The sequence below is a fragment of the Drosophila tropicalis genome, unplaced genomic scaffold (genome assembly GCF_018151085.1).
Source record: "Drosophila tropicalis isolate 14030-0801.00 unplaced genomic scaffold, ASM1815108v1 contig_878, whole genome shotgun sequence".
NCBI lineage: Eukaryota > Metazoa > Arthropoda > Insecta > Diptera > Drosophilidae > Drosophila > Drosophila tropicalis.
Genome location: NW_027173374.1, coordinates 10,261,701 through 10,285,665, shown reverse-complemented (window position 1 = coordinate 10,285,665; position 23,965 = coordinate 10,261,701). Strand labels below are relative to the sequence as shown.

Below are 23,965 nucleotides of genomic sequence, written 5' to 3'. Positions count from 1 at the left end.
AAATTGTACAAGGTCGACTGGCTGATATGATATGTTGTTAAATCCATGGATACCAATTTGTCTCCCTCACACACACGCACACACAAGAGAGAGAGAGAGACAGTTTTTTTGTTATTATGATTTTGCCGGCCGGCAATTTGAAAATTGATTCCTGGCTCAGGCTCATTATTTCATTAAACAAGCCGACTGTCCCATCCAATCCCGTCCCGTCATCTCTGCCCATTGCACCCGACCAATTGGTGGGCCTTCCCACTGCCTGCTACTGCCAATCAGCTGGGTCTCTGATTCTTTTTTTCGCTTGCATTTTTCCCGATTTGATTTTTATGAATGGAATTGTATCAATTGATTGTTTTGGTGTTGTTATCGTTGCCTTTTGATCGCTGATAATTAAGTCGGGGGTGTGTGTAATGCCATCTCTTTCACTCGTCAATGTCTGCCCATTTGAGGTTGGGCTAAATAGATTAGAATTATTGAAAGTGGAAATGGTTTTGCTTTCAAATCGAATTATCTTCATTTAGCCGTTTTAATGAAACCAAATCAAATTGTTCTAATAGTAATTGATTTGATTTGTATGGCAAACATATTAATTAAACACTATGATACAAGGATCGTTGGACACTTGTTTGGACAAAAAGGCTTTCATTTTTAAATTTCTAGTATTAGACTAATGCTTTTTAAAAGTATTTTTTGTTAAATTTCTATATTTTTTCTACATAATCATATTATATCTTGTTTTTGGAATATCTATTGGTTCTCTCGAGTTTCTCGCAAAGGCATCAGAAGTTTTAAACTATTTCATTAAAGTGAAATAGGATTACGTTTTTAGGTTTCAGTTTCTACAAAAAGGATAAAGAAGTGGTTCTTGAATAGATTTGGGTTTCTTCTATATGCATAGGATATCTCTTCAATGGAAATCTTAGGTTAAATGGGAAAAACATCAAGAAAATTACCAATTCGGTACAATAAATGATTCATGTCATGTACATATACATAACAATCTAAAGAAAACCATAAAAATCTCATATAAGTAATTGCAAAATGCCAAAGAAACTAAAACCAAATCGAACATTGCATTGTTTTTTCAGCTTTTCTCTTCTGTTGAAGATCAGTTGGGTCAAAGATCAGCAGGGTCCAACATCCGTCTCGTTCTCCACGTATGTATATGTATCATGTAAAAAGGGGAAAACGTTTATCTGTTAGTGAGAATAAGAGATGAGAGAATAGGAGACTGGGGAGGAGAATATGGATATTATTGCGGGGACTTGAAGTCCAAAATGTATTCTATGGCGACGCCAAAAAAAAAAAAAAGAAAGAAAGAAAACGAGAACTATGAACATCTATATATACGCCTGGCATGACAAAATGATGCAGTGTAGTGGACAGTGGGGATAACAGGGAATTTCGAAATGATGTGAAGCCCAAGACCAGACCGAATAGCTAGCAGAAATGGAACTAAAGTACAAACAACACAAAACAGAAAAAAAAAACTATTTGATATTTTATGCGGGATTTTAAATTGATCTTAACGAAGCTTAATTGAATGCAACTGTATGGGTGGACACTCTGACACTCTACGTCGTGTATATGTGAGTTAGCAAGTGTGTGTGAGTGTGTCTACGCCATATTGGAATTCTGTTTGCCGCAGATCACAATCGCCGAATACTTTGGGGGTATAGAAAAATGCATAACAAAAAAACAAAACCGAATACTGGAGAGTAAAAAATACATATGTCCGTTCTGTTGTCGTCGTCTGTACAGATACATATATATCTATATGTATGTACAGTAATACAATGTGATAATGCTGATGCTGACGACGATGATTCTGATGATGCGGAATGGCTGTCAAAAGTTGAACAAGTGTGGGTATGTGAGTATGTGTCTCTCCATGTGTCTCACTGTACGTTACGAATGGTTATGGAAAAAATATGATCACAAAATATTCAACAACAACAACAAATGAAACCAGCTTAGGAGCGCACTTTGCTTTGTGACTTGTATTTGCGACAACTGTACCATATTATTTGTATGTATTTATGTATGTATAGACATGGAGGAAGTCAAGTGATGATGACTACAAGAGAATAGGAAAAAAAGAAATAACGAAGATAAATAATGTACAGGAAAATTTATACGATTTTGGTTAATCTCATAGTAGCAAACCGAATCGAGCACAATATATTAAGATACCTAAATTTGAAACTTCTTCTATTAAAAGTGCAAACACTTGGCCCTAAAGGGGTCTAATTTTAAAAACTATAATCGAAATCATCCTAAATACGTATATTTCTAGTGGCCAAATTCGTTTTGCATTCATTTCCATCTTACTAAACGTTAGAATTGAGAAAGTATACCCTTCGATGGATATTTTAAAAGAATTGGCTTTTGAGACTTGATTTTTATCACACTCCTTGAACAATTTCTTTCGATTTGTAAACTTATTCGAGTTAATATAATAAAGATATAATGGAAGCCCATCAGATCGGGTCTATGAACGAATATAAATCTAAGCAACAACAATCTATTACTATGTAGAAAAAGTAAGCCCTTTGATTTCTTGACTACTTGAAAGACCTTTTCAAAAAGAGTCAGAGTATATAAGATCACAAATCGAGAAACACGGATGAAAACTTTGAACTTTGAAGTTCTTAAAGATAGTTTTCAAACTTTATTAAACAACTTTAAGAAGGCCATTTTACCCCTTAAGAAATAGTTGCCTATATAGGTAATTTAATAATGAGTTATTAACCCCTATGTGAATATACTTCCTTGTCTCTATAGATTTCATCTCATTATCAATACTACCTAAGATATTTTTCTCAATTACCTTTCTTTGCCCCGTTAAGTTCAAAAGTCACACACAAACAGTTTGAAGTGGTAATTAACTTTTTGATCTCCTGAAGATGCTATCAATATTATCCCCCTGCCATCTATTCTTAGTTATCCTTTGAGTGGCAAAAGAAGCCCACATAATTGACGTAATCGTCAAATGCGAAAACAACTTTTCTCATTCCCTCTTAACGTTTTGTATTCGATTTTATTCACACGCAAAGAACTGGGACTTCTCTTTGGGTTATGACCCATTTGGGGTGCATTTTCCGTTTTCAATTTTGCCGATCGCGTGCTGTAAGTCCATCCATCCCATCCCATTCCCGTCCCGAAACCCATAAGCAATTTTAATACGTATTCCGTTTCCGCTGCCCGCATTTTGGAAACCTGCAAAAGTATCGAATGGTGAGAGATTTTTTCCGTTCTCTAAAATATTTCTATTGAATATTTCTTATTGCTGGGAAAAACATGTTGATCCTTTTATGAAGGACATTTTTCTGTTTTGGGGAGAAAGTTGATGTTTTACTCTAAGGATTTTGGATTGATCAATGCGGGTTTATTTGGGTGACATTAAGGGGAAGAAGTCGCGAAATGAATTGAAACTGTTTCAAAACAAAAAACTTTATCCTGACTATTTCTAGCTAATATTCGCCATTGAGTGCTGCTATCTTGTCGTGTCCTTAAACATCATTTTCATTTCCCTACCCACATATTTAGCACATTTTCGCTATTCAAATTTTCGCCATGAAATCTTTACCTTTGACTAAATGTAGTGACCCATGACATACACAATTTAACTACGCTCCGACTTAGTTCATGTCCCACCACACCACAAGCACACCGCCTCGATCGAAAGTACCAGCATTTAACCAAAAGGTCGCGCACATTACAAAAAGGGGGTGACACGCGCTCTGAGAACGTCGCGATGAGTCGTCGAGAAGGTCGCAAGCGTGCCATCCGATCCGATCGGATCCTTAACGAGAATGGTGGTTGATTGCCGCTCTTCACCTCTGCATCCTCGGCAGTGCCTTTTTGGATATGCCCTCATATGTGCTGCTGCCGGACAGCGTTTCCAATTGGAACATTGCGATGTATGTGATATGATGGACATTTGTCTGACTTTGGACAATGAATGTATGAGTATTTTATGTATGAAGGGACAGCGGAACATGTGCTTAGATGTATACTAATATGCAAAAGCATGAATCAAATTCTTTAATTTGGTTATACCTGCATTTGATATGCAGCTTACTTTAATTTTGAGCACGCAAGGGATATAAGGACAATGAGGGTAACTTAAGCCTCATGTAACAAAGTTCTAAAAGGTAAAGTTACTTTTTCCACTTACTTGGATCTTAAGGTGACTTATGCAGCTATCAGAGCTCTAATTGAGATGTAAATTCAGAATCGTGAGCATTGAACAATTCAAAACTTTGAAATCTTTAAAAAAGTATTACACAATATTTCAAAAACCCACAATTTAAAATATTAAATAATTGAGAATAAATAAATAAATAATTTAGAATCAAAATTTACAAGAAAAAGCCAAGGAAACATTTATTATATCCTTGGATCTCGAAAGGGAAATTTGCGCAATGATTTGAAACTTTGATACTATTTAACTACAGATTTATAAGAATTTCAATATATTTACAAGTCGAGCTATAAAAAATCGAATATAATCTTAAGTTCTTCTGTTCCCATCAAACGAGACTCCATTCCCAGGAGTGTTTTTGTGTCCTGCTGGCCATAAAGAAAACTATTTTCCCAGCTGTTTTTCTGCTGGTACTGGCAACTGGACAGAGACCAACCCACCCGAACCACACCCCTCCCAAAAACAAAAAAAAGAGAGAAAAAAAACAAAACTAAAGCGAAACCCAGTCACACGCGCCAGCATCATCCAGCGTGAACAAGTATTGAGAGTGTGTGTTTTTTTTTTTTCGTTTTGGATGCCGTCCTGCTTTCTCAATGGCCATTGCTTGTGTGTCATCCCTCTCGCTCAATGGCCATTACTCGCTTCTGATTGGTCGGATGGGCAGGCTCAGTCGCCCGGTCGCTGGCAGTGGTATAAAAAGGCAATCATCGTCCGTTGTGGTCTTCAATTAAGAAGAAAGACTTGAGCGGTTGACAACAGAGAGACAACACTCGACGAAGGAGAAAAAAAAGTAAAAATAAATAAAGGAAGAAAAATATAAATAATAACACACATAGAAGAAACAAAAAAGAGCAAAAGGCAATTAATTCATTTGACAACAAAAACCAAAACCAAAAAAGCAAAGAGAAGCAATTAATTCAATTTGAATTTTGGCGCGCCTTTCGTTTAAATGGATTAGAAATTACCTTAAAGTGCCTGTGATCGTGTGTGTGTGTGTGTGAGAGTGAGTGTGTGAAAGTGTGTGTAAGATGGAGCATGCTGCATTTGATGATCAAATCTTTGGGGACTTCGCCAGCGGCGGTCCTCTTAGCCCATTGGGAGCTAAACCCTTGTTGCCAACAGCAGCAACTACGGCGGGAGCCAATGCAATGCATCCCGCCATGCTGGGCAGTGTCCATGAGTTGTGCAGCCAGCAACAACAACAACGCCTTCCCGATTGCAACACCATCTTACCCAACGGTGGCGGTGGCTCTCCAAATTATGTGCAAAAATTGGATTTCAAAATGGGCTGCTATTCACCCAGCCAGAAATATGAATATATCTCAACGCCACAGAAGCTAATGGATCATCATCATCATCAACAGCAGCAGCAGCATTATGCCATTACGCCACCACCACAACCGCTTAACCATCACAATGGCATCCTGACGCATCACAAACAACAACAGCAGCAGCAACAACACCAACAACATCAACTGGTTGGAATCATGGATTATCATTCTTTAAATGGCAAACTGGACTATTCACCCAAAGATCCATATGAGGCACAACAACTACAACATCAGCAGCAGCAGCAACATCCTCATTCACATCAGCATCATCTCTATGGCGATAGTCCAGTCCATCATAGTCATAAGGATGCCAATGGCATGATGACAGACTCCACGCCAGTACTGATCAATGGCAATGCTGGGGGGAAGCACTGCAACGACAGCAGCAGCAACATCGGCGGCGGCGGCGGCAGCGGCAACAACATCCTTGGGAAAGCATCAGAAAAAGCCCGAGGATATGTGCGGACAGTTGGATCATTCTGCCTCCACATCATCGTCATCGGGCTCATCATCATCGAATGGTACGCCCAACGGCACAGCTGGACATGGAGCAGCCACAAGTCCAACAGTAGGTGTTGCTGGTGGTGTTCCCGTTCCAGTGCCTCCCAAGAAGGACAGCAACAACAAGAAAAAGGGCGATCCCAATGGCATTAAGAAGAAGAAAACGAGGTAAGCAATTAATTTAACGACGGGAAATCAATGGAATTATGTGAGGGGTAATGCAAGCAATAAACTTTTGTCCCCCAGTGCGTATAAGTAATATAATAGATAAAGCCATGGGAGATATCCATAAAAAAAACCACAAGAAAATGGAAAATTATTCACAAAATTATAAACTTGGCTCTTATTTTGGAGATAATATTTACAAAAAAAGACAATCTTATAGATTTTTAGGGAATATTGAATTTAAATCTAAAAACTATTAGAATTATATATTCCATTAGACCCAAAAGACTCGAACTGAAATCGAAAATCGTCCTTTCAGATTTCAAAATTAAGATCAAATTTTGAGAATTAGAAAATTAAATTGTATTTCTTGTTAAATTTTAGACAACGAAAACTTTTTCAAGTGACTTTTAAAGAATAAACAGGATCAATAAATTTAGAAATAAATTAGGTCTATAGAAAATCCTTTTTGAGTCAAATAACTCCATGTTTCGAATTCCAAGTGAACTTAAATATAAAATGGTTTTTTTTTTGTTGTTTATTTGTAGAACAACATTTACGGCTTATCAGTTGGAGGAGCTGGAGCGTGCCTTTGAACGTGCCCCCTATCCAGATGTCTTTGCACGCGAGGAACTGGCCATGAAACTGAACTTAAGCGAGTCCCGGGTGCAGGTTTGGTTCCAGAATCGACGGGCCAAATGGCGAAAACACGAGCCACCACGGAAAACGGGTTACATTAAGACAAGTAGCAGCACTCCGCCGACGGCAACATTGAACAGTTCTCTGGCTCCGCCGTTTGCCACCTTTCCGCAGACAACGACTGTGACACCGCCGGGCAGCATGGATAGTTGGACTAGCTATCAGACACCCTACGAACTGACGCCACAATTCAGTTTACTGTCACCGGCAGCCAGTCCTTATGGCACATATTCGGGACAATATGCACCCTATGTCCATGAATCACAATTGTTTCCCATGCGACACTTTGATTATGGCAGTCCCACACGTTTAGAGGGTGGAGTCGGAGTCGGAGCAGGTAGTGGTGGCAGCAGCAATGGTGGCGCTGCAACTGGTGATCCGGAATCCGGCTACCAGACAACGGATATGCAAGCCTCGCAGCAGCAACTGGCTGATGGAACTTTGGTCACTGTGCAGCATTCTCAGCAGTCACATCAGCAACAACAACAACTGAATGGCACCAAATACCTCACCGCCGAGGAGGCTAAATATGTGCAGGTTCAATGTCATCAAACTGGCCTCGTAGAGGTCACTAGTCCTGGCAATTGTCATTTGGTTGAGGCTCAGGCACACTATGTTACCGCACCAGTCGGTTCCGGAGCTGGCGGTGGCAGCAGCACCGGCGGTGGGAGCGATGACAATGACAGCGGTTTAACAACTGTGATCAAGAGTGAGGATCCCACCCAAGGCCAACAGGCACAGAGCTATGTCCTGCCGCCTTTTTTGCACTAAAGGAAATGCTCACACACCGACGACAGCAACAACAACTACCATCATCCAGACGCTGTCCTCCCTTCGTGTCGCCAGCTACCAGCAGTAGCTACTGTCGTTTCAAGAGGCCATTTTGAACAACCATTTGGCCACATTGTGTGCAGCATTTCAAAGAACAACAACAACAACAGATGAACAATCAAAATCAAAGTACGTATAGGGTATTCCAAAGAAATATAGCTGATTTTTCTCAAAATTTGTATAGGTCTTAAATTCTGAAATCACATGTTAAGAGCAGATTTGCTACAACAACAATAGTTAGCTCTTTTAATTTCTATTAAATTTTTGTTTTTCATTCCTTTATTTTGTTATCATTTGGAAGAGATTTTTGAAACCGTCCGGTTCTTGTATTGGTATATATTCATTATTTTCCTTGTCATATTGTTGTAGGTTCCTTTTTTTATCTAATTAACATTTAAATATGTATATGTATAATTTCTATTAAGTTGTAACAACAACAAAATCGAACAAGTCTTGCCAAAACTTAAAGATGATTCTTGGTTTTCTTGATCAGATAGATAACATCCATATATGCCATAGTTCAATAAAAATATATTTAAGTTAGTTCTACAAATTCCTGATGCATTCGAAATGTGCCTTTTTAGCAATTTGAGCCCAAAATGGTTAATAGAGGTTTTACAAAAAAAGCACCAATTAACTAAGGAGCGCTCCTCTGATAACCTGAAAGCCCAAAATTAAGTTAATTATACTGTAGTATGTTTAAATAAATTTACAAGCTGTTGTGCAGAATAGGCAATAAATTAGTTTTTATACAAACATATAACATTTTGTATAAATATTAGTTCTTTATGTTTGGCTTTACAAAGTTATTATTATTATTATTATATATACATGTGGCTTTTTGTATAAACTAGAAATACTTTTTTTGCAATGTTTATAGTAATATAAATTATAGTTATAAATAAACAATAAACATTTTGTACCATATAACAACAAAAAAGAAACAAAAAGTGAAAAAGTAACAAAAAGAACTCAACAAAAAACAAAATTTATAAACTAAGAGATTACATTCCATTACCATGTGCCAGAACATCCAGCCAATCCAATCCCTCAAAAAATGTATGCATCATAATTTGATCATAATCCAATCTTTGCTCTGGCTGTAATTGTAATAATTGCTCTAATAGATCTTTAGCATTGTCTGATATATCAAAAGATTCAGCTGGATATTGAACACAACTGTACAATTCCAATTGACCAGGATGCAATGATTTGAAAGACTGGAATAAAAATGGAAATTTTAAATTTCATTCGCAAAAGTGTTTAGTTCACACTTACCACACCAACCAAAAGATGATAGAGTACGACACCGTAGCTCCACCAATCGGAACGAAATGTAAATGGTCTTTCTGGTGCAACGAAATGCTGCTCCAAGGCCTCCAAACTCAAGGCCTTGTGAACATAATTATCATCCGAACTTAAACCCTCATTCTGATAAAAATACGTAAGCATTAATTGACCCTTGGAACCCAATAGAATATTTGACATATGTAGATCACGCAATATAATACCCTTGCCATGAAGACCATTTATCGATATGGCCAACTCGCAAGCCCATTGACGAAGACATGTATCCGGCAAAGGGCAATGCTTGGGAGATTGCCCAGATGAATCAAGAGAATTTGTATCCATATTCAAGTTGCGTAAAGTGTGTGAAACCGAATTAATTAATTGCTTGGAGCTATCAACCAAATCTTTCACATTACTTTCTTTAGTGAGACTCAACTTTTGCGCTTGCTCTTCGCTTGGAAACAATTCCTCATAATTATCCAAATGTTTGCCCAACATGGGTTTATAGCTGGACAAGTAATCAAAGAGTCTTCCACCTTCTGCCTGCTTTAAAAGCAAAAATATCTTTTGCTCTGATTGAAAATAATTGATCAATTGCGCCATATATGGCACCTGTTGTGGCAGAAAGATACTCTGCGTCAGCGAATTGCTAGAAGGTTTCTCAATACCCTTCATTATGGCCAAAGGTTCGTGGGGCTTGGTGATGCATTGCACCAGCATGACTTTTTCTTGTATTACCCGCAAAACTTTATATTTAGCCAATTGATTCCATGGTAATTCTAATTGCTTCACACTGGGACTATCCAAAGACAATTGAAATGGTAATTTCTTCAGAGGATGTAGCAGGAAGTTTGTTTGTATGTCATCGGCACGCGCCAAATACTTAGCTATTTTAGCTTTGGCTATGAATTTGCGTTCCTCACTCGAATCCAACTTGGATCCTTCAAGTAAAAGATCCACACCTTTTTTATAATGCTCATGGGCCATTGGATACTCAAGATTAACTTCTGCCTGGACAGCATGGCTGAATTCTAGGGCAGCCTCGTAGATATAATCGCTAAAGTCACATTCCGTTTCTTCTGTAGGTTCCTCTACAGAAGCCATGGGCGTCAACATGCAGAGTTTTGGGTGATCTATCTCATCATGCTCTTGTTGCTGCTTTTCGTCTTTCGTCTTCTCTTTAATTTCTTTACTTATTTGTTCTTTATCGCATCTAGGATCTAGGGGATTGATCCCTCCAGCATCAAGAGGATCATACGGCAAATCCAATTCGTCGCAAATATCAGCAATGGCTCCAGCAGGATTTTCTGTGTGTCCATCTGCTGCTTTTAATGTGCGCTCTACATACATTTTCTTCAGGGGCGACCCGTTGGGTGACTGCTTTTCGCTGAAGAATTGAGTGAACGTATTACATTTATACAGAGCCGGATGTTGAGCCACAATATCCATCAACTCCAGTATGTACTCCTTGCGTCGTTGTATCACCTCCGCATCAAAGCGTTTGAAATAACTGGAGTCCGTGGGCACAGGCAATTTCCCAGGCAGTTGAAGTTGCTTATGCCGACGGCTTAGCTCTCGATGCAATCGTTTTATCTCATGAAATCTTTTCCAGACTACCAAACATGTCAATGCTTGAGGTACTGAGCGCGGAAAAACCTATTAATTGGTAATTGGGGGAGTAGAATTTCGTGTGATTCGGTTGCGATATGTTCCATTCATACTTACAATCGATGTGATTTTATAAATTGTGTAGCCTCCTTTGTGTTGTTGGGTATCCGTCACTGTGAAGCTGTGTATCCAGCCACCCAGATTAAGAGTCATCTTAATAAAGCACTTGATTTATTTAACCATAGTTGTTTAAAGAATTTGTTTTTATTACAAATTTCATTATATTTATTTCCCTCCTAAACAGATGCTTATTTTTATTAGTGATGACCTGAAAAAATCGATACGCTTAGTTATGGCACAAAAATCATCGATGTTAACATTTATCGATTACCAAAGACGATAAAAATTGCGACGATAACAATTGCGATAAAGTTTGTCTATGGCGCTTTTTTTTATAAGAAAACTCGCGGAATTGCCAAATGCCAAAACGAAATATCAAATTACCCAATTCTTTTCTGCCACAAATTCTCGTCTTTTTCTCTTATGAAAGGCAGCAAAATGAAAAGGATATACAAAATGTGCCTATCTTTTACGAACGTTCGAACAAGTTTGTTGGTTTACTCACCCAATGTTCATCCAGAGGCAGAGAATATTATTAAACGGATTTTTAAACCACATATTATTTTTATACATTTATTATACACATATTTATTTAATTTTAGAACACAATAAATAGGAACTTAAAGCGCGCCAAATGCCGATAGGGATACAAATTTTTATTAGTGATGACACAAAAAGTATCGATCTTAAAGTTTATCGACACTCGATAGATGGTCACACTAGAGCAATTTCGGAAATATCGATAATAGCGAAACAGCTGCGATTTTTTTTCGATTTAATTCGAAATTTTTGGTTGGACAAAGTGGCAATCGATATATCGATATTTTTCGAGAGGGCAAGAATTTACGGCGAGAGAGTCTAAAATATGCGGCGAGAAAGGTAAAAAGTTACGGCTAAAAACTGCGGCGAGAAAGGCGAAAAGTTACGGCTAAAAACTGCGGCGAGGAAGTCCAAAAGTTACGGCAACAACTGCGGCGAGAAAGGCGAAAAGTTACGGCGAAAACTGCGGCGAGAGGGCAAAAAAAGAGTGCAAAAGAGTACAGAAAAAGAAGGCGACGAAGAAACAGGCAGCAAGCAAGAGAAAAATCGACGCCGCACGTACCGGGAGCATTTAAAGTAATTTCTGTGGATTAATTTTACTAAGAAAAGGATTTAATATTTAAAAACACAATGACTGAACGCGAGAACAATGTCTACAAGGCTAAATTGGCCGAACAGGCTGAGCGCTACGATGGTAAGTGAAGAACGAAAAAAAAAAAAAAAACGGAGGAGGAAAAATTTTTTTCTCGCCTAGTGGAGCGCCAATGTCTCATATTGGGGAGGGGTCCGTCGCCGTTGCTGTCGCTGTCGCAGCCATCGCATGGTTTCCATTAAACTTTGCTGAAAATTTAATATCCAAAAGAAAATGTGGGAACGTCAAACAGAACCGCGAGACAAATTGAGAAAATTTTGAAAAAAAAAAATGTAGATTCTGGAGAAGAAAAAGACATTCGTGTAGGTGCCGCCGCGCAAGCCGACGTAGCGTCATGATGAGTAAAGTTCCAACGAAAAGAGAGACGAGAAACAAGAAGGGGAACAAGAAGCAGTAGAAGAAAGAAACGGCGAAGCAAAAGGAAATGGGAAAAAAAGTAAAACCTGATTTTTACCGGCAAAAATTCGCGTGGTTTTTTCAGTTTGGCTTCTTTTCTTTTTTTTTTTTTTTAAATTGTTGCCAGAAAAATGAAAGAGAGAAAAACGTAAATTGCGTATTTAAAATTCATTTTAGGATGACGAAAAGTTGTGGTGTGGGGGTAATGGGGGCGGACTGGTAGGGGATATTTTTTCCAAATCAAAATTTTGTGTATTTGTCGACGACAACGACGAGTGCGCAACATTTTCAGCGTTGCTAAGGGCTGTTTGTAGAAAACGACTTTTTTCTTTGTAGTTGTTGTCAAGGCGTAGCATTCTAGAAGGAAATGTAGCGGCATAAATTGTTTGTCCACCATCATATATAATTGTTAAATGTTTAATCAAAATCAATGGAAAATGTAGTGGAAAAGGAGCGGGCGGGTGGGGGCGCCCTAAAATGTGCTTTTTTAGTTCTTGCGCAGCAGCGACGCTGACTGAAGGCGGCGCGTCATCATGCGAAAAATCGATGAATGAATCGATGGTGTCTCTCCCGTTCTCTCTTTTACTCTCCCTTAACTCGGCTCAGAGTTGCCGGCTCTTTTAGGAGATATTCTTTAATTCGTTTTTTATGCAAATTATTTGGCTAGTTTCGATTCTCTCGTTTTCTTTTTTTTTTCCAAAGACTTGGCAACTCTTCTTTTTTTTTGCATTACTCATACATCTTTTATGTGGTGGTTTGTGTGTGTATGTGTGCATGCAAAGCTTTTATATTTTCCATAGTAGTTTTTTTTATTGCAATTAATTAAACAAAATTGTTTTCTATAATAAGAGTTTAAAAACTCATTAACGGGGATACCTGAAATCATTTTGGCAAAAAGAAAAAAAGCGCGCGCCTGACAAGAACTAAATGCAGTCCTATATGTTAAAACGAGATGACTATAGAGCAAACAGAAACAAAAAAAAAAAAAAAGTATGTGACGCTAATGCGGCACAGTCTCTTGAAAACAGTTAACAGAGAAATGTTTTTGCAATTCTGTTGATAATTACCTAAAAAAAGAAAAGAAATAGACAACATTAACAGCGCGGCCTTTCTTTTGTGTTATAGCTGAGAGCCATTGCTTCTTCTTCTGCAAAGAAGTCAATCAACTAGCAGACGCTGTGCGCATACACACACAAACAAATATTCTCCATACTTCTGAACCACAGTCCAGACACACAGACACATTTGTGTGTATCACATGTTTGTCTTCTTATTTTCGCTTGCTGTGAGAGCTTTTAACGTTGGCCTTGTCGCACTTGGGCAAAACGCTGGAATGAACACACATACAAACTTACAACCGGCAATGTACGCTCCCTGCGCCCCGTTTCCTCTTTCATTCCTTTCTTCTATTTTACTTACACACACATGTTAATGTCAGCCTTTAAGTGTGCTTTCTCAGGTGCTGCCTTCCAGCCCCCCCGTTTCTCCCTCACCATGCATCTATATTTTCTATCTAGAATTTTTTTTCGAGGTCGCGCACTGCTTTTTGTTTTGTTGTTGCGAACGTCAATGTCACCAAATATGCTACAAAAACCAAGTCATTAGTGTTGCCGGGGGGTGGCACCTGGGTTAGGTCGCTATTAAAGTATAGTAAAGAGTTCACTCAGATCAGTAGCCAGCCCCCTATTACCCCCAGTGCGGGTATTGCTGCTGCGCCCTGGCTTAGATTTTTTGTTACAATTCTTCTTTGTCTAATTACTACTTTTTTTTTTTTTTTATTAACGGTATGTGCGCATGCTTTTCTTTCCTCTCTGCTGCGCCTTTATGTCACACGCATACACACACTCAAATCAAGACACACCCACCAAGCAACGGCATCTCTTTAATATGGTAAATAGGTGGTGGGGGTGGTTTTTCGTTTTTGTTGGCTTTGTCATAATGTAAGAATTTTTGGGGTTTTTCTTTTAGTTATTGATTGGCATTTACGCGCATGCCTCTCAATTAGCAACATGCAAGAGAGAGGGGATCTTCTCTGGTATTATGCGCCCACTCTTTATTATTTCGTATCTTTCAAGTTCAATTTACACTTGCCTAATGTCTGGTAGCCCTGGCCTTGTAGACAGTCCAGTGTTGCAAAATGCATTGCTTGTTGCCTTTGAAATGTCGATGTGTACGACCCAATGCAAACAACAAAAAGCAAAAAGAAAACTAGAAACACACATAAAATGATTCATGCAAGAGAAGCCAGCAACAACAATTTTATATCCAATTTTCACAGCTACGTGCCACACAATAACACAAATGTCCCGCTGTGTATAAGATAGAGAGGGGCTATGAATGTGTATGTGTGGGGCAAAGTACGTCAGCAGCTGAGAGACGCGAAAAAATATGAAATTTTTCAATATTTGAGCTCTGATTTGTGGGCTATGCGTGTTATCAACTCTTTACATACACATACACACAAACGCCGATACATTCACCCACATGCAGCAGCAGCAACACTTGGCCCACGCCTTGTGCAGCTGCCTATCATTATAATGTGTTCCTGCTGCTGCTGTTGGCTTGGCTGGCTGCCTGCATGTGATTCATGACGCGATTTTTAGCCTGATGACGGCGCCGACGACGACACCGATGTTTTTGCTTTTATTTCAGCCGAAGGAAAGCCGCATTGCCTTCTGCCTTTGTTATCAATTTAATCGCCTCTTTCCTTTACTCCCTTCACACTCTCTAATGCTTTCTCTTTTTGCTATGACAAAACAGCTAAATCAAGTATACTAGTCTAAATTTTTTTTAGTTATGCATAAAACACCATATGTGTATATATGTATGTATTATGGATTTTTCTTTGTATTTGTATGACTCCTTTTATCAATTATTGATTGGGTGTGTCTAGATAAGGTGAAACCGAAACAACGTCAACTTTTTTGAAGGTTTAAATAAATTTAATTAAACTAACAAACCAATTTCCGTTAATCTATGGAATTTTAAAAAACAATAATGAATAATAAAATTAAAAAGGAGTAAAGACTTGAAATAAAAATTTTAGGCTAGTCTTAAATTTAGAGTTTCCCTTTAATCAGAGACTTGGCTAACAAAATGAGTAATGGCTAAAATGTGGTGAGAAGAAATTTTAAATACGCCAACGGATCTTATGAAAAAAATATCTGAAAAATCTACAAATTTGTAATTTTTTGCTTCCCCTTCTCTTAGAAATGGTTGAGGCCATGAAGAAGGTCGCTTCCATGGACGTTGAACTGACCGTGGAGGAGCGCAATTTGCTATCTGTGGCATACAAGAACGTTATTGGAGCTCGTCGTGCTTCTTGGCGTATTATCACCTCGATTGAACAGAAAGAGGAGAACAAGGGTGCCGAGGAGAAATTGGAAATGATCAAAACCTACCGGGGTCAAGTGGAGAAGGAGCTGCGTGACATTTGTTCAGATATATTGAATGTGTTGGAGAAACATCTCATTCCATGCGCCACATCGGGCGAAAGTAAAGTATTCTACTATAAGATGAAGGGAGATTATCATCGCTATTTGGCCGAATTCGCCACTGGATCCGATCGTAAGGATGCGGCAGAAAACTCACTGATCGCCTACAAGGCTGCCAGTGATATTGCCATGAATGATCTGCCACCAACACATCCCATTCGTTTGGGACTGGCATTGAACTTCTCGGTACGATATTTTGGACTAAAACTAAAATAAAAATTGTAAACTTCATTTTACAAATCCACCTCTCGCTATAGGTATTCTACTATGAGATTCTCAACTCGCCGGATCGTGCTTGCCGCTTGGCGAAAGCCGCCTTCGATGATGCCATTGCCGAGTTGGATACACTGAGCGAAGAGAGCTACAAAGACTCGACACTCATTATGCAGCTGCTGCGAGACAACCTCACATTATGGACGTCTGATATGCAGGCAGAAGGTAAGGATTTATAATTAATATAAGAGATATAGCCTTTACATTTATGATTGAACAGAATGCTAAAATAATATATAACTAAGATACAGATCCCAATGCAGGTGATGGCGAGCCGAAGGGAGAAATTCAGGATGTTGAGGATCAGGATGTGTCGTAATTTAAGTAAACCCCCCGCCCTTCCATTTAAACAACAAAAATAATAACAAGAGAAAACGAAAAAAAACAACACATTATATACCTTCTAAAGTAAATATAATACCATATAATATGTATGCATTACAAACACGACAACAAACAAAGGAAGATCAACCAGGATTATCAGTTAAACGGCGGAAACTGACCAACAATCAAAAATAATAAGCACAAAACCAGGACACCGAAACCGATTGAGGATATTGTTCAGATGAGAAGGATAATATATTGTGGCCTGTGGCGGAATGTTTTTTAGCTGATTGTCTGAGAAACTGGCTGAGACTTCTCTCCTCCCGTTCCCGTCATCTCCTTCTCCTCCTGCCCTGCAACAACCAACAACATCTCCTCTTTCTCCTGCAAAGCCGCCTACTCAAAAAATACTACTACAACAACTACAAGAAGAACTTCTCTCTCCATCATCCTTCAAACAACAAGCAACTGTACTACATTTTGAAATTTTTTTGCATTCGAGAAAGAAAATCAAGCATTATATTATATTTAAATAAATATTATATTTAATTACGAGAAGCAAAAAACAAAATGAAAATAACAAAAAAAAAAAAAAAGAAAGAAACAAACAAACTTCATTTTTACACTCAACCAACACAGACATCTCCTCCCTCACACATACACTCTCATTAAAATCCAAATTGAAACTCAAATCGAAACAAGAAATCAAATATATAAAGATAAATTTCATTTTTAAAACTATAAAACGAAACAAGAAAAAAAATACAAGCAGCAGCAACAACACACTTTAATTTTAAGTACGAAACAGAGAATGAATGAAATAATTAATGAAAAAGTAATAAACATAAAACCAAGTAAAAGAAACAATTTAAAAGGCGCAAAAAAAAAAAAAAAAACAGAAGAATGTAAGGAAAATGCATAAAAAGTAAAAAACAGCAATTAATTAAAAGTAAAAGTAACAAAAGAAAATGAAAATGCAGAAGAAAAGTTGCAGGAAAACGAAACGAAAAAGGATGTTAGTTAAAAGCAAAGAAAACAAAAACGAATTCTCTCTTAAGCTTCAATTTGTATGTATGTAACTCACACACACACACACACTCAATCCCACACATACACGCCAAACCCAGAAACATTTTTCGCTTATACTACTTACACAGGCCTTCAAATTTTTATGGTACTCTTACCGGAATTGAAGATAATCATGTGTCCTTATGTCATTATTTTGAGGTCTTGTATCTTTAAAAATCAATGTGTAGGCAAGATGATCAGAGAGCATTAACTGATGGTGGTGCATCCATCCAGCTTTATGAGCGAATTGAATTGAATATATTTGAATACCTAAAACAATAATTCAGGTTCTTCTGTAGAGAAATCCAAAAATAATTGTTGGCCTGTGTGAATTATTATTGGAAAAAATCGCCTTTTTTATTTCTTTGTCCTTTTTGTTAAACATTTCTCTTTTCTCAATCAATTCATTTTCTTAAAACACAAAATACATATTTAATAAATATAGAAAAGTATTTGTAGAACGAAAATCGAAACAAAACCAAAAAAAAAAAGTCGGTATATATATATATTGTATACATATATATACTTGTATATTTTCTATGCCTACCACTTATGTAATTTGTAGAAATTTTTCCCGAACAAGGAAAATCGTTTTGCGACCGAACACCCGCCCGGCCCCCTCTATTACTGCTACTACATACCCCTCCTCCCTCCCCTGAATTGAATATCTGTTTGCATTTAAAATCAAAATGGAAAAAAACCCTATCCCAAACAGAAAATTCCCCCTCAACACTCTCTGATACATTCAACAAAACAAAAAATATCATTTATTTAGCTAAAACAAAACAAAAAGAAACGAAAAACTAAACATTTATTGGTAGCAATTTTTGCTAGCCTGTCTGCTAAAGCAAAACAACAACTTTTGCACGCGCTCTTCCCAACAGCCAAAAAAAAAAAAAAAAAAAAAAGAAAGGAAAGAAAAAGAAATTCATTTTTTGTTTGATAAATGAGGCGCTGCCTGGCAAATGGCAGAGGAAAAATTCGCCTCACACACAATCGGCGAGCTGAGAGAGGAAAAGTCGTGCAGGAAAGTTAATTAACCATAAATCAACAGCAGCAGCAACAACAACAGCAATGGCAAAATTTAACAACAACAACAAGCAGCTAAAACTGACATTCGTATTCATTTCAAATAAAAATCATAAAAACAAAAAAAAATGTTGGTTTCTCGCAGATTTTTTGCATGTTCATTTTTATGTTGATGTCCTGCTAAGGAAAGGATCTTCTCTTAAGGGGAATTTAATTTGCTTAGAATGTTGAGATACTATGCATCTTACAATCCTTTCAAAATCAAGAAAATTAAAAATAAAATGTGGAATCACAAAAGCCACATATCACATAGGTGCAGCTAACAGGATACAGGAGTTGGCGAACACTTTAAACAATTTTTAATTGGCTCTTATTTGATTCCAGGTGGTATATGAGTGAGTTTCAATAGTCTTATACTCTGCAATTGCTTAAAATTGAATAATTAGTTAACAGAAAGCCACTTCAGGAAATATAAATGCAATTGCAATTATGTAGTTAAATTGTGATTATGGGTTTATTCTATGAAAGTATATACTATAGTTAACAGGCAATGATTTAATATAAAACTGTGCGATATCCGTATTTGTTTTCGATTCGTCCTAGACCGACTGCGGCAGTAATGCAGAGATGTGGTTTAGCCACCTCTACCTATATCCTGCCAATCTAATGTCAGAATCACAAGTGTCCACTTAAACTCAATGCCATGTGGCCAGTCACTAAATATAGTATGTATATAGACCGAACAAAAGACGTAGCCAAACTGGGTCTAGTGGCTATTGTTGTTTTGAAAGCAACCCCCAAGCCACTGAAACACACACTCAATATACATATGACTGGCTTGATGTTGCATATATGTATGCATTTTCATATTTTCAGAAAAAGAGCCAAGAAAGAAAGGTGAGACATAACGATTTAGTTGTAAAGTATTCCTCGGTTCTTGTAGACGCAAAAGCGCATTAAAATGGCGCTTCAATTGCAAATTGAGAAACTTAAAGGTCTTGACAATTACAAGGCATGGTCAATGACAGTGCGAGCTTATTTGGAGTCGGAGGATCTCTGGAGTGTGGTCGATAATGGACCAGAGAATAATGAAGAGGTGCTGCAAGCTGACATTGTGTTAACTAAATTATTAATATTGATTCGTTTCACAGTCTTTGCTTAAGGATAAGCGAGCCAAGTTTATTATACTTTGCCTAATTGAGACTAAATTATGCCAATTTATGGTCAGTATACGTACAGCAAGGGATTTGTGGAACTATTTGCGAACCCAGCATTCGTTGAGATAAATCAACAGCAGATTTCGATCGACTAGATATATATGTATAAGGTCCACACAAATACAAAAGAAACTAAATCTTATGATTATGCTTTTATTTTAAACATATTTATAATAATCTAAGAGCTCTCTACAATTTCGGGAAGCTCTATGATAACTGGTTGCTCCTCAGGATCCTCATCGAGTAGATTCTCAAATATCCAATTCAATTGTTTCGCCAAACGTTTTGCTAAACGTTCGGCACTAACGCGTAGACCGCCAGCATGCAGATTAACCAAAAGTTCGCGAACATCCTTGAAAACTGTGTTTTGTGGACCTGGACACATAAGTTCCTCTGGTAAATGTGGCAATTGATGCGCCAAGACTTCCGTGTATTTCATATAGAATAACTTATGTTTAACAATCGCTGTCTCGGAATGGGAAAGGAGGGCAAGCAGCTTACGCCAATGGGCCAAGGATTCCACCGAGTAGCCCACTAAAAAGAACACATAGGCAAGTTGTAGTTCCCCAATGAGTTTGTCATCGGAGGATAATTCGTCTTCGGGAAACTTCTCCAGCAGAGTGTCAACGGCGGCAATGCAATCCATGGCATGGCGGGAAACATCAGCTGGCAAAGCGTCAACAGGTACCCTCTGAGGTACCTCAGTGAAACGTGGAGCAGTCCCTTCCACTGGCTTTAATTGTGGTAGCAATTCACTCTCGTCCATTAGAAGTCTTGCGGCTGTATTCCGTTTCGAAGATCCCGTGCCCCGTGGTCTATCCGCATCTGAGCATGATTGTAGCTCAATATTGGTGCGTATAGTCCCGGAGGCATGCGCAGGACGACAACGATTTACACAGGCTTCTGTTACAGTCCCAGTCAGTTCCTTCCATGGCCCAACATAGCGATAGTCGTAGGGGGCCAGCACTCGTTCTAATTGGGCTAGATTCTTCCTAATGCGTTGGCGTTCCTCCTCTGGGTCATCAATTTGTCTAGTGCGCAGCTCCTCGAGTTCATTGTCCCATTCTCTTACAAGTATCTCATTTGGATGAAAATAGTGAACGAATCCTACGCGAGGAGCTGCATCTCCGTATGGTCCGCAAGAGGCACACCACACATAATGCATACCCGGCGGAATCATCTTGACGCCTCTAAACTCCGGTCCAATTGTGTAGGCGCAAAGATCTATGCCAAATTCTGTACCCACTGGTACACCGGCTATAACTAGGACAGCCCCATCGGCTAACAGCCGATAAGCCAAATGGGGATCCATTTGCATGCTGGATAGATCTTTATTCATGTTTCCTTTAAAATGTGTAAACAAACTTTCTTTAAAAACGTCATAGGAACTTAGTGATGAGAAGTGGAGCACAATTAATCGAGGAACACAAAACGATAGATGCAATTCCAGGGATGGGAAAAACTATCTAATTTCAAATCATCTCCATTATTTTATTTTAAAGTCAGCTATGTCAGATAATTTGGTAGTTCTTTCGCCTTTTTTAATATTTTTCTAATCCGATCTGATTTAATATGCAGAAGTTGAAGAAAATACAGATAAAGGTAGATCGATAACATTAGTAGCCAAAAACAAATTCCCAACATTAAAAATTTCTTTGTCACTTTGAGAAACTTTTTACTTAGTAGAAAATATTAAATTGTGTTCTATGTTTTAGTATTGCAAGCTACGCTTAGTGCCGATATCATCCAAAATTTGACGCAACTCCTCATCCTCAAAACGACCTTCTAGGGATGGTATCAATGCCTTGGCCTCTTCTGGAGCCTCCGGACACAGATTGCCCAGTGCAGCCAATTCGAATTTGTGTAATTTCTTTTGCATTAGTAAACTGCAAAAAGATGGAATTTATATTTCTGTTTTCAGTTGTTTGATTGATCTTATCTTACCTTCTTACGGACATGATGGTCTCTTTGTTCTTAAATTTACGAAAACTATCCGTGTAGGCGTAGGTTTTCATAAACACCTCTGAGAACTCTTGCTCTTCATCTGCAGATTCATTTTGTCGTTTTCGGTGGTCAAGCAGCATATGAACTTCGGATATCAGCAACGTTTCGGCACTCTCGAACTCTAAAATAAGAAGATAATTGAGTATAAAAACTATATTTTTTTCTGAAAAAAACTTAGGCTAATTTACAAGTGAAACTTGGAAGAGTTAATTAGAATATACAATTTTAGCCTATCCATATGTTTGTGGTCGACTCAGATGACCATTTTCGAGCAGAAAATCATAAATTTGTCGGGTCTTGTTCACATCAATTTTGATCAGCTTTCGAGCATCAGCAAGACGCAAATGACCTCCCAATTTAGCCTGTTCGGTTATAAGTTGTGTCTTATATTCCAAATAGGCTTGAGGCACCAGCCGAGCCACACTGCAAAGCTGACGTTCGTCAGGACTAAGCTTTGCGTAACCAGGCAAATCTGAAAGACGATAAAGAATAAATGACCAGAAAAAAGGCGTATGTACAAAAAAGTGGAATACCTTCAATTTCAATGGGACTGGCCTTTCGTCGTGTGTTAAGGACATAGATCTTGGAACTACTGCCCAAGGGCAGATGTTCTGAAACCTGATTGTTTTCATAATGCTGAACTAATTGCTGCCAATCCTGCGCAGTCGCTTGCCTCTGACGGGCATAATCCTTCAGCACCTGCTGCCGTTTTCTTAAAAGACGCCTATAGAGAACTCCTCCTGATAATGTACGAATGCCCTGTTGACGTAGTTCATATAGACGATGCAGCCGTGTGTGTAGACCATGACAATAGCTTAAAGATTCCACTAACTTATCGAATTCTATGGGTTCGCAAATTTGCATAAAGGCTAGAAAGCGCATGCAACTTGTATCATTGGGAAAAGCCCCAACATATTTTAATATCCAGCTGACAGTGCGATTTGGCATGATGAGACCATGGTCACGCATCACACTATAGCGACGTTGACGTTCTCTAAAAAGATGATATACTAATGTTAAAAAGAAACTAAATTTGATAAGAAAATCTCTACCTCAATCGATTGTTGTAGGCTCTGACCAATGCGAACTTTAGCTCCTCATATAGATCTTGCTCTAAGCTGCTTTGCTCTTCTTCATCCTCATCGTTGTGCTGCTGCTGCTCCATCATAATGGTCAAGAGACTCTCCGCCGAGGTGTCATAAGGTGTATCAAAATCACCACGTGCAAAACGATAGCCAGCATTAAGCTTGAACAGCATGGATGAGATGTCATCGTATCGCGGCGGCTCAACAGATCTCATTTTCACAACATAGGGCATACGTTCCGGCATGTAAGAGTGACGAGAATGTGAAAGACCAAGTAAACGTTCAAAAATCCCACCAAAATAGCAATCATGATAATGACGCTGCACCTCTTCGGGTTTATGACGATTGCCTAGGGACTGCGAGATTGCTTCCCAATTGCCATAGCCATGGGAGAGTAATGATTGCAGGAGCAGACGTTCATCGTTAGCTAACCATTGAGTTTCATCGGGAAATATTTGAATATCATCCCGTTGTATGATATAAGAATGATTATTTCGATGTGTTGCCAATTCTCGACCACGGGAAAAACATTGCAAGCACAGGTAAATGCTCAGACACTCTGAACACTTAATAAATGGCTCGGACAGGGAGCAACGACAGGCGGAACACTTGGTTGAGGCATCAACATCAGAGTTCTTACTCGTCTCCAGTCTTGGTTCTTCTTCTATATTCAGTTTCTGATGCAAATCCTCCAGTTGCCTGTTAAGAGCCAAGGGATTGTAGAAAATTTCTTTCATCTTAGTTTGGACATCAGGTCGTATTTTCTCCAATTGATCTGCTTTAAGTTTTACTGCAAATAATTAGGTACATAATACGGCAAATAAAACTAAAACATGGCCCCAAATCTTTAAAAAACAAATAACTCTTCTTAGACACTTCACTTGTAAATTGGCGGTTAGATTTATTTATGTGAGAAGCATTACCTTTGGGAAACTGTAAGTCGGCGGCATCCTCATCCACCATATCTACGGGGTTCATAAAGGACATTTTGGAATAATATAACTTAGTTTTTAAATTAAATATTAAACAATTTTCTGCAAAAATTTCTAAAACAACGCCGCTTGTTTGTGTTTTCTTTTTGACCACGCCAACACTTGTGTTTAACGTTTTGCAACACTAGCATTAACAGCATAC

The 23,965-nt window shown here is 38.3% G+C and overlaps 6 protein-coding genes across 9 annotated transcripts; 3 read left to right on the top strand and 3 right to left on the bottom strand.

The window, feature by feature from the left end:
• The first annotated feature begins 4,923 nt into the window (after positions 1-4,923).
• On the top strand, positions 4,924-8,946 carry repo (reversed polarity). Its single transcript, XM_068300739.1, has 3 exons — positions 4,924-5,904; positions 5,975-6,204; positions 6,750-8,946. Exons 1-3 carry the CDS (start codon positions 5,233-5,235, stop codon positions 7,669-7,671), a joined length of 1,824 nt encoding a protein of 607 aa, XP_068156840.1. The 5' UTR covers positions 4,924-5,232; the 3' UTR covers positions 7,672-8,946.
• LOC137585086 (ribosomal protein S6 kinase-like 1) lies at positions 8,461-10,957 on the bottom strand. The gene is made up of 3 exons (XM_068300737.1): positions 10,747-10,957; positions 9,010-10,677; positions 8,461-8,951 (listed from the first exon to the last, which is right to left on the bottom strand). Exons 1-3 carry the CDS (start codon positions 10,840-10,842, stop codon positions 8,736-8,738), a joined length of 1,980 nt encoding a protein of 659 aa, XP_068156838.1. The 5' UTR covers positions 10,843-10,957; the 3' UTR covers positions 8,461-8,735.
• Positions 10,958-11,776: 819 nt separating this feature from the next.
• Positions 11,777-17,439, top strand: 14-3-3epsilon (tyrosine 3-monooxygenase/tryptophan 5-monooxygenase activation protein epsilon). Of its 3 annotated transcripts, none has more exons than XM_068301611.1 (4): positions 11,777-11,983; positions 15,548-16,017; positions 16,089-16,269; positions 16,368-17,439. In XM_068301611.1, exons 1-4 carry the CDS (start codon positions 11,920-11,922, stop codon positions 16,421-16,423), a joined length of 771 nt encoding a protein of 256 aa, XP_068157712.1. In that variant the 5' UTR covers positions 11,777-11,919; the 3' UTR covers positions 16,424-17,439. The 3 variants fall into 3 exon arrangements, with proteins under 3 accessions (XP_068157712.1, XP_068157708.1, XP_068157711.1); XM_068301607.1 differs by having other exon boundaries at positions 11,778-11,983; positions 16,350-17,439; XM_068301610.1 differs by having other exon boundaries at positions 11,779-11,983; positions 16,356-17,439.
• Positions 17,440-18,900: 1,461 nt separating this feature from the next.
• Positions 18,901-19,884, top strand: LOC137585711 (uncharacterized). The gene is made up of 2 exons (XM_068301612.1): positions 18,901-19,621; positions 19,677-19,884. The coding sequence occupies exons 1-2, from the start codon at positions 19,487-19,489 to the stop codon at positions 19,809-19,811; spliced, it is 270 nt and encodes an 89-aa protein (XP_068157713.1). The 5' UTR covers positions 18,901-19,486; the 3' UTR covers positions 19,812-19,884.
• LOC137585709 (protein AAR2 homolog) lies at positions 19,882-21,162 on the bottom strand. Its single transcript, XM_068301606.1, has one exon. The coding sequence runs from the start codon at positions 21,079-21,081 to the stop codon at positions 19,921-19,923; it is 1,161 nt and encodes a 386-aa protein (XP_068157707.1). The 5' UTR covers positions 21,082-21,162; the 3' UTR covers positions 19,882-19,920.
• A 230-nt stretch (positions 21,163-21,392) lies between these two features.
• Positions 21,393-23,947, bottom strand: Polr2D (RNA polymerase II subunit D). 2 transcript variants are annotated; one of them, XM_068301604.1, is made up of 5 exons: positions 23,755-23,947; positions 22,799-23,621; positions 22,280-22,740; positions 21,968-22,218; positions 21,798-21,867 (listed from the first exon to the last, which is right to left on the bottom strand). In XM_068301604.1, exons 1-4 carry the CDS (start codon positions 23,816-23,818, stop codon positions 21,977-21,979), a joined length of 1,590 nt encoding a protein of 529 aa, XP_068157705.1. In that variant the 5' UTR covers positions 23,819-23,947; the 3' UTR covers positions 21,798-21,867; positions 21,968-21,976. The 2 variants fall into 2 exon arrangements, with proteins under 2 accessions (XP_068157706.1, XP_068157705.1); XM_068301605.1 differs by lacking the exons at positions 21,968-22,218; positions 22,280-22,740; positions 22,799-23,621 and adding an exon at positions 21,393-21,628 and having other exon boundaries at positions 21,687-21,867; positions 23,755-23,938.
• Positions 23,948-23,965: the final 18 nt, after the last annotated feature.

Bases quoted from the DNA above. Each gene is read 5' to 3' on its own strand.
- Polr2D (XM_068301604.1), bottom strand. From the start codon at position 23,818: ATGTCCTTTATGAACCCCGTAGATATGGTGGATGAGGATGCCGCCGAC. The intron at 23,622-23,754 runs GTAATGCTTCTC...AATTATTTGCAG, and splicing joins CGACTTACAGTTTCCCAAAG to TAAAACTTAAAGCAGATCAA. The intron at 22,741-22,798 runs GTAGAGATTTTC...TCATCTTTTTAG, and splicing joins GCCTACAACAATCGATTGAG to AGAACGTCAACGTCGCTATA.
- 14-3-3epsilon (XM_068301607.1), top strand. From the start codon at position 11,920: ATGACTGAACGCGAGAACAATGTCTACAAGGCTAAATTGGCCGAACAG. The intron at 16,018-16,088 runs GTACGATATTTT...CTCTCGCTATAG, and splicing joins GACTGGCATTGAACTTCTCG to GTATTCTACTATGAGATTCT. The intron at 16,270-16,349 runs GTAAGGATTTAT...TATATAACTAAG, and splicing joins GTCTGATATGCAGGCAGAAG to ATACAGATCCCAATGCAGGT.
- repo (XM_068300739.1), top strand. From the start codon at position 5,233: ATGGAGCATGCTGCATTTGATGATCAAATCTTTGGGGACTTCGCCAGC. The intron at 5,905-5,974 runs CACTGCAACGAC...TTGGGAAAGCAT, and splicing joins ATGGCAATGCTGGGGGGAAG to CAGAAAAAGCCCGAGGATAT. The intron at 6,205-6,749 runs GTAAGCAATTAA...GTTTATTTGTAG, and splicing joins ATTAAGAAGAAGAAAACGAG to AACAACATTTACGGCTTATC.
- LOC137585711 (XM_068301612.1), top strand. From the start codon at position 19,487: ATGGCGCTTCAATTGCAAATTGAGAAACTTAAAGGTCTTGACAATTAC. The intron at 19,622-19,676 runs GTGCTGCAAGCT...TTCGTTTCACAG, and splicing joins GACCAGAGAATAATGAAGAG to TCTTTGCTTAAGGATAAGCG.
- LOC137585086 (XM_068300737.1), bottom strand. From the start codon at position 10,842: ATGACTCTTAATCTGGGTGGCTGGATACACAGCTTCACAGTGACGGAT. The intron at 10,678-10,746 runs GTAAGTATGAAT...ACCAATTAATAG, and splicing joins TTTATAAAATCACATCGATT to GTTTTTCCGCGCTCAGTACC. The intron at 8,952-9,009 runs GTAAGTGTGAAC...TTTTTATTCCAG, and splicing joins ATCATCTTTTGGTTGGTGTG to TCTTTCAAATCATTGCATCC.
- LOC137585709 (XM_068301606.1), bottom strand. From the start codon at position 21,081: ATGAATAAAGATCTATCCAGCATGCAAATGGATCCCCATTTGGCTTAT.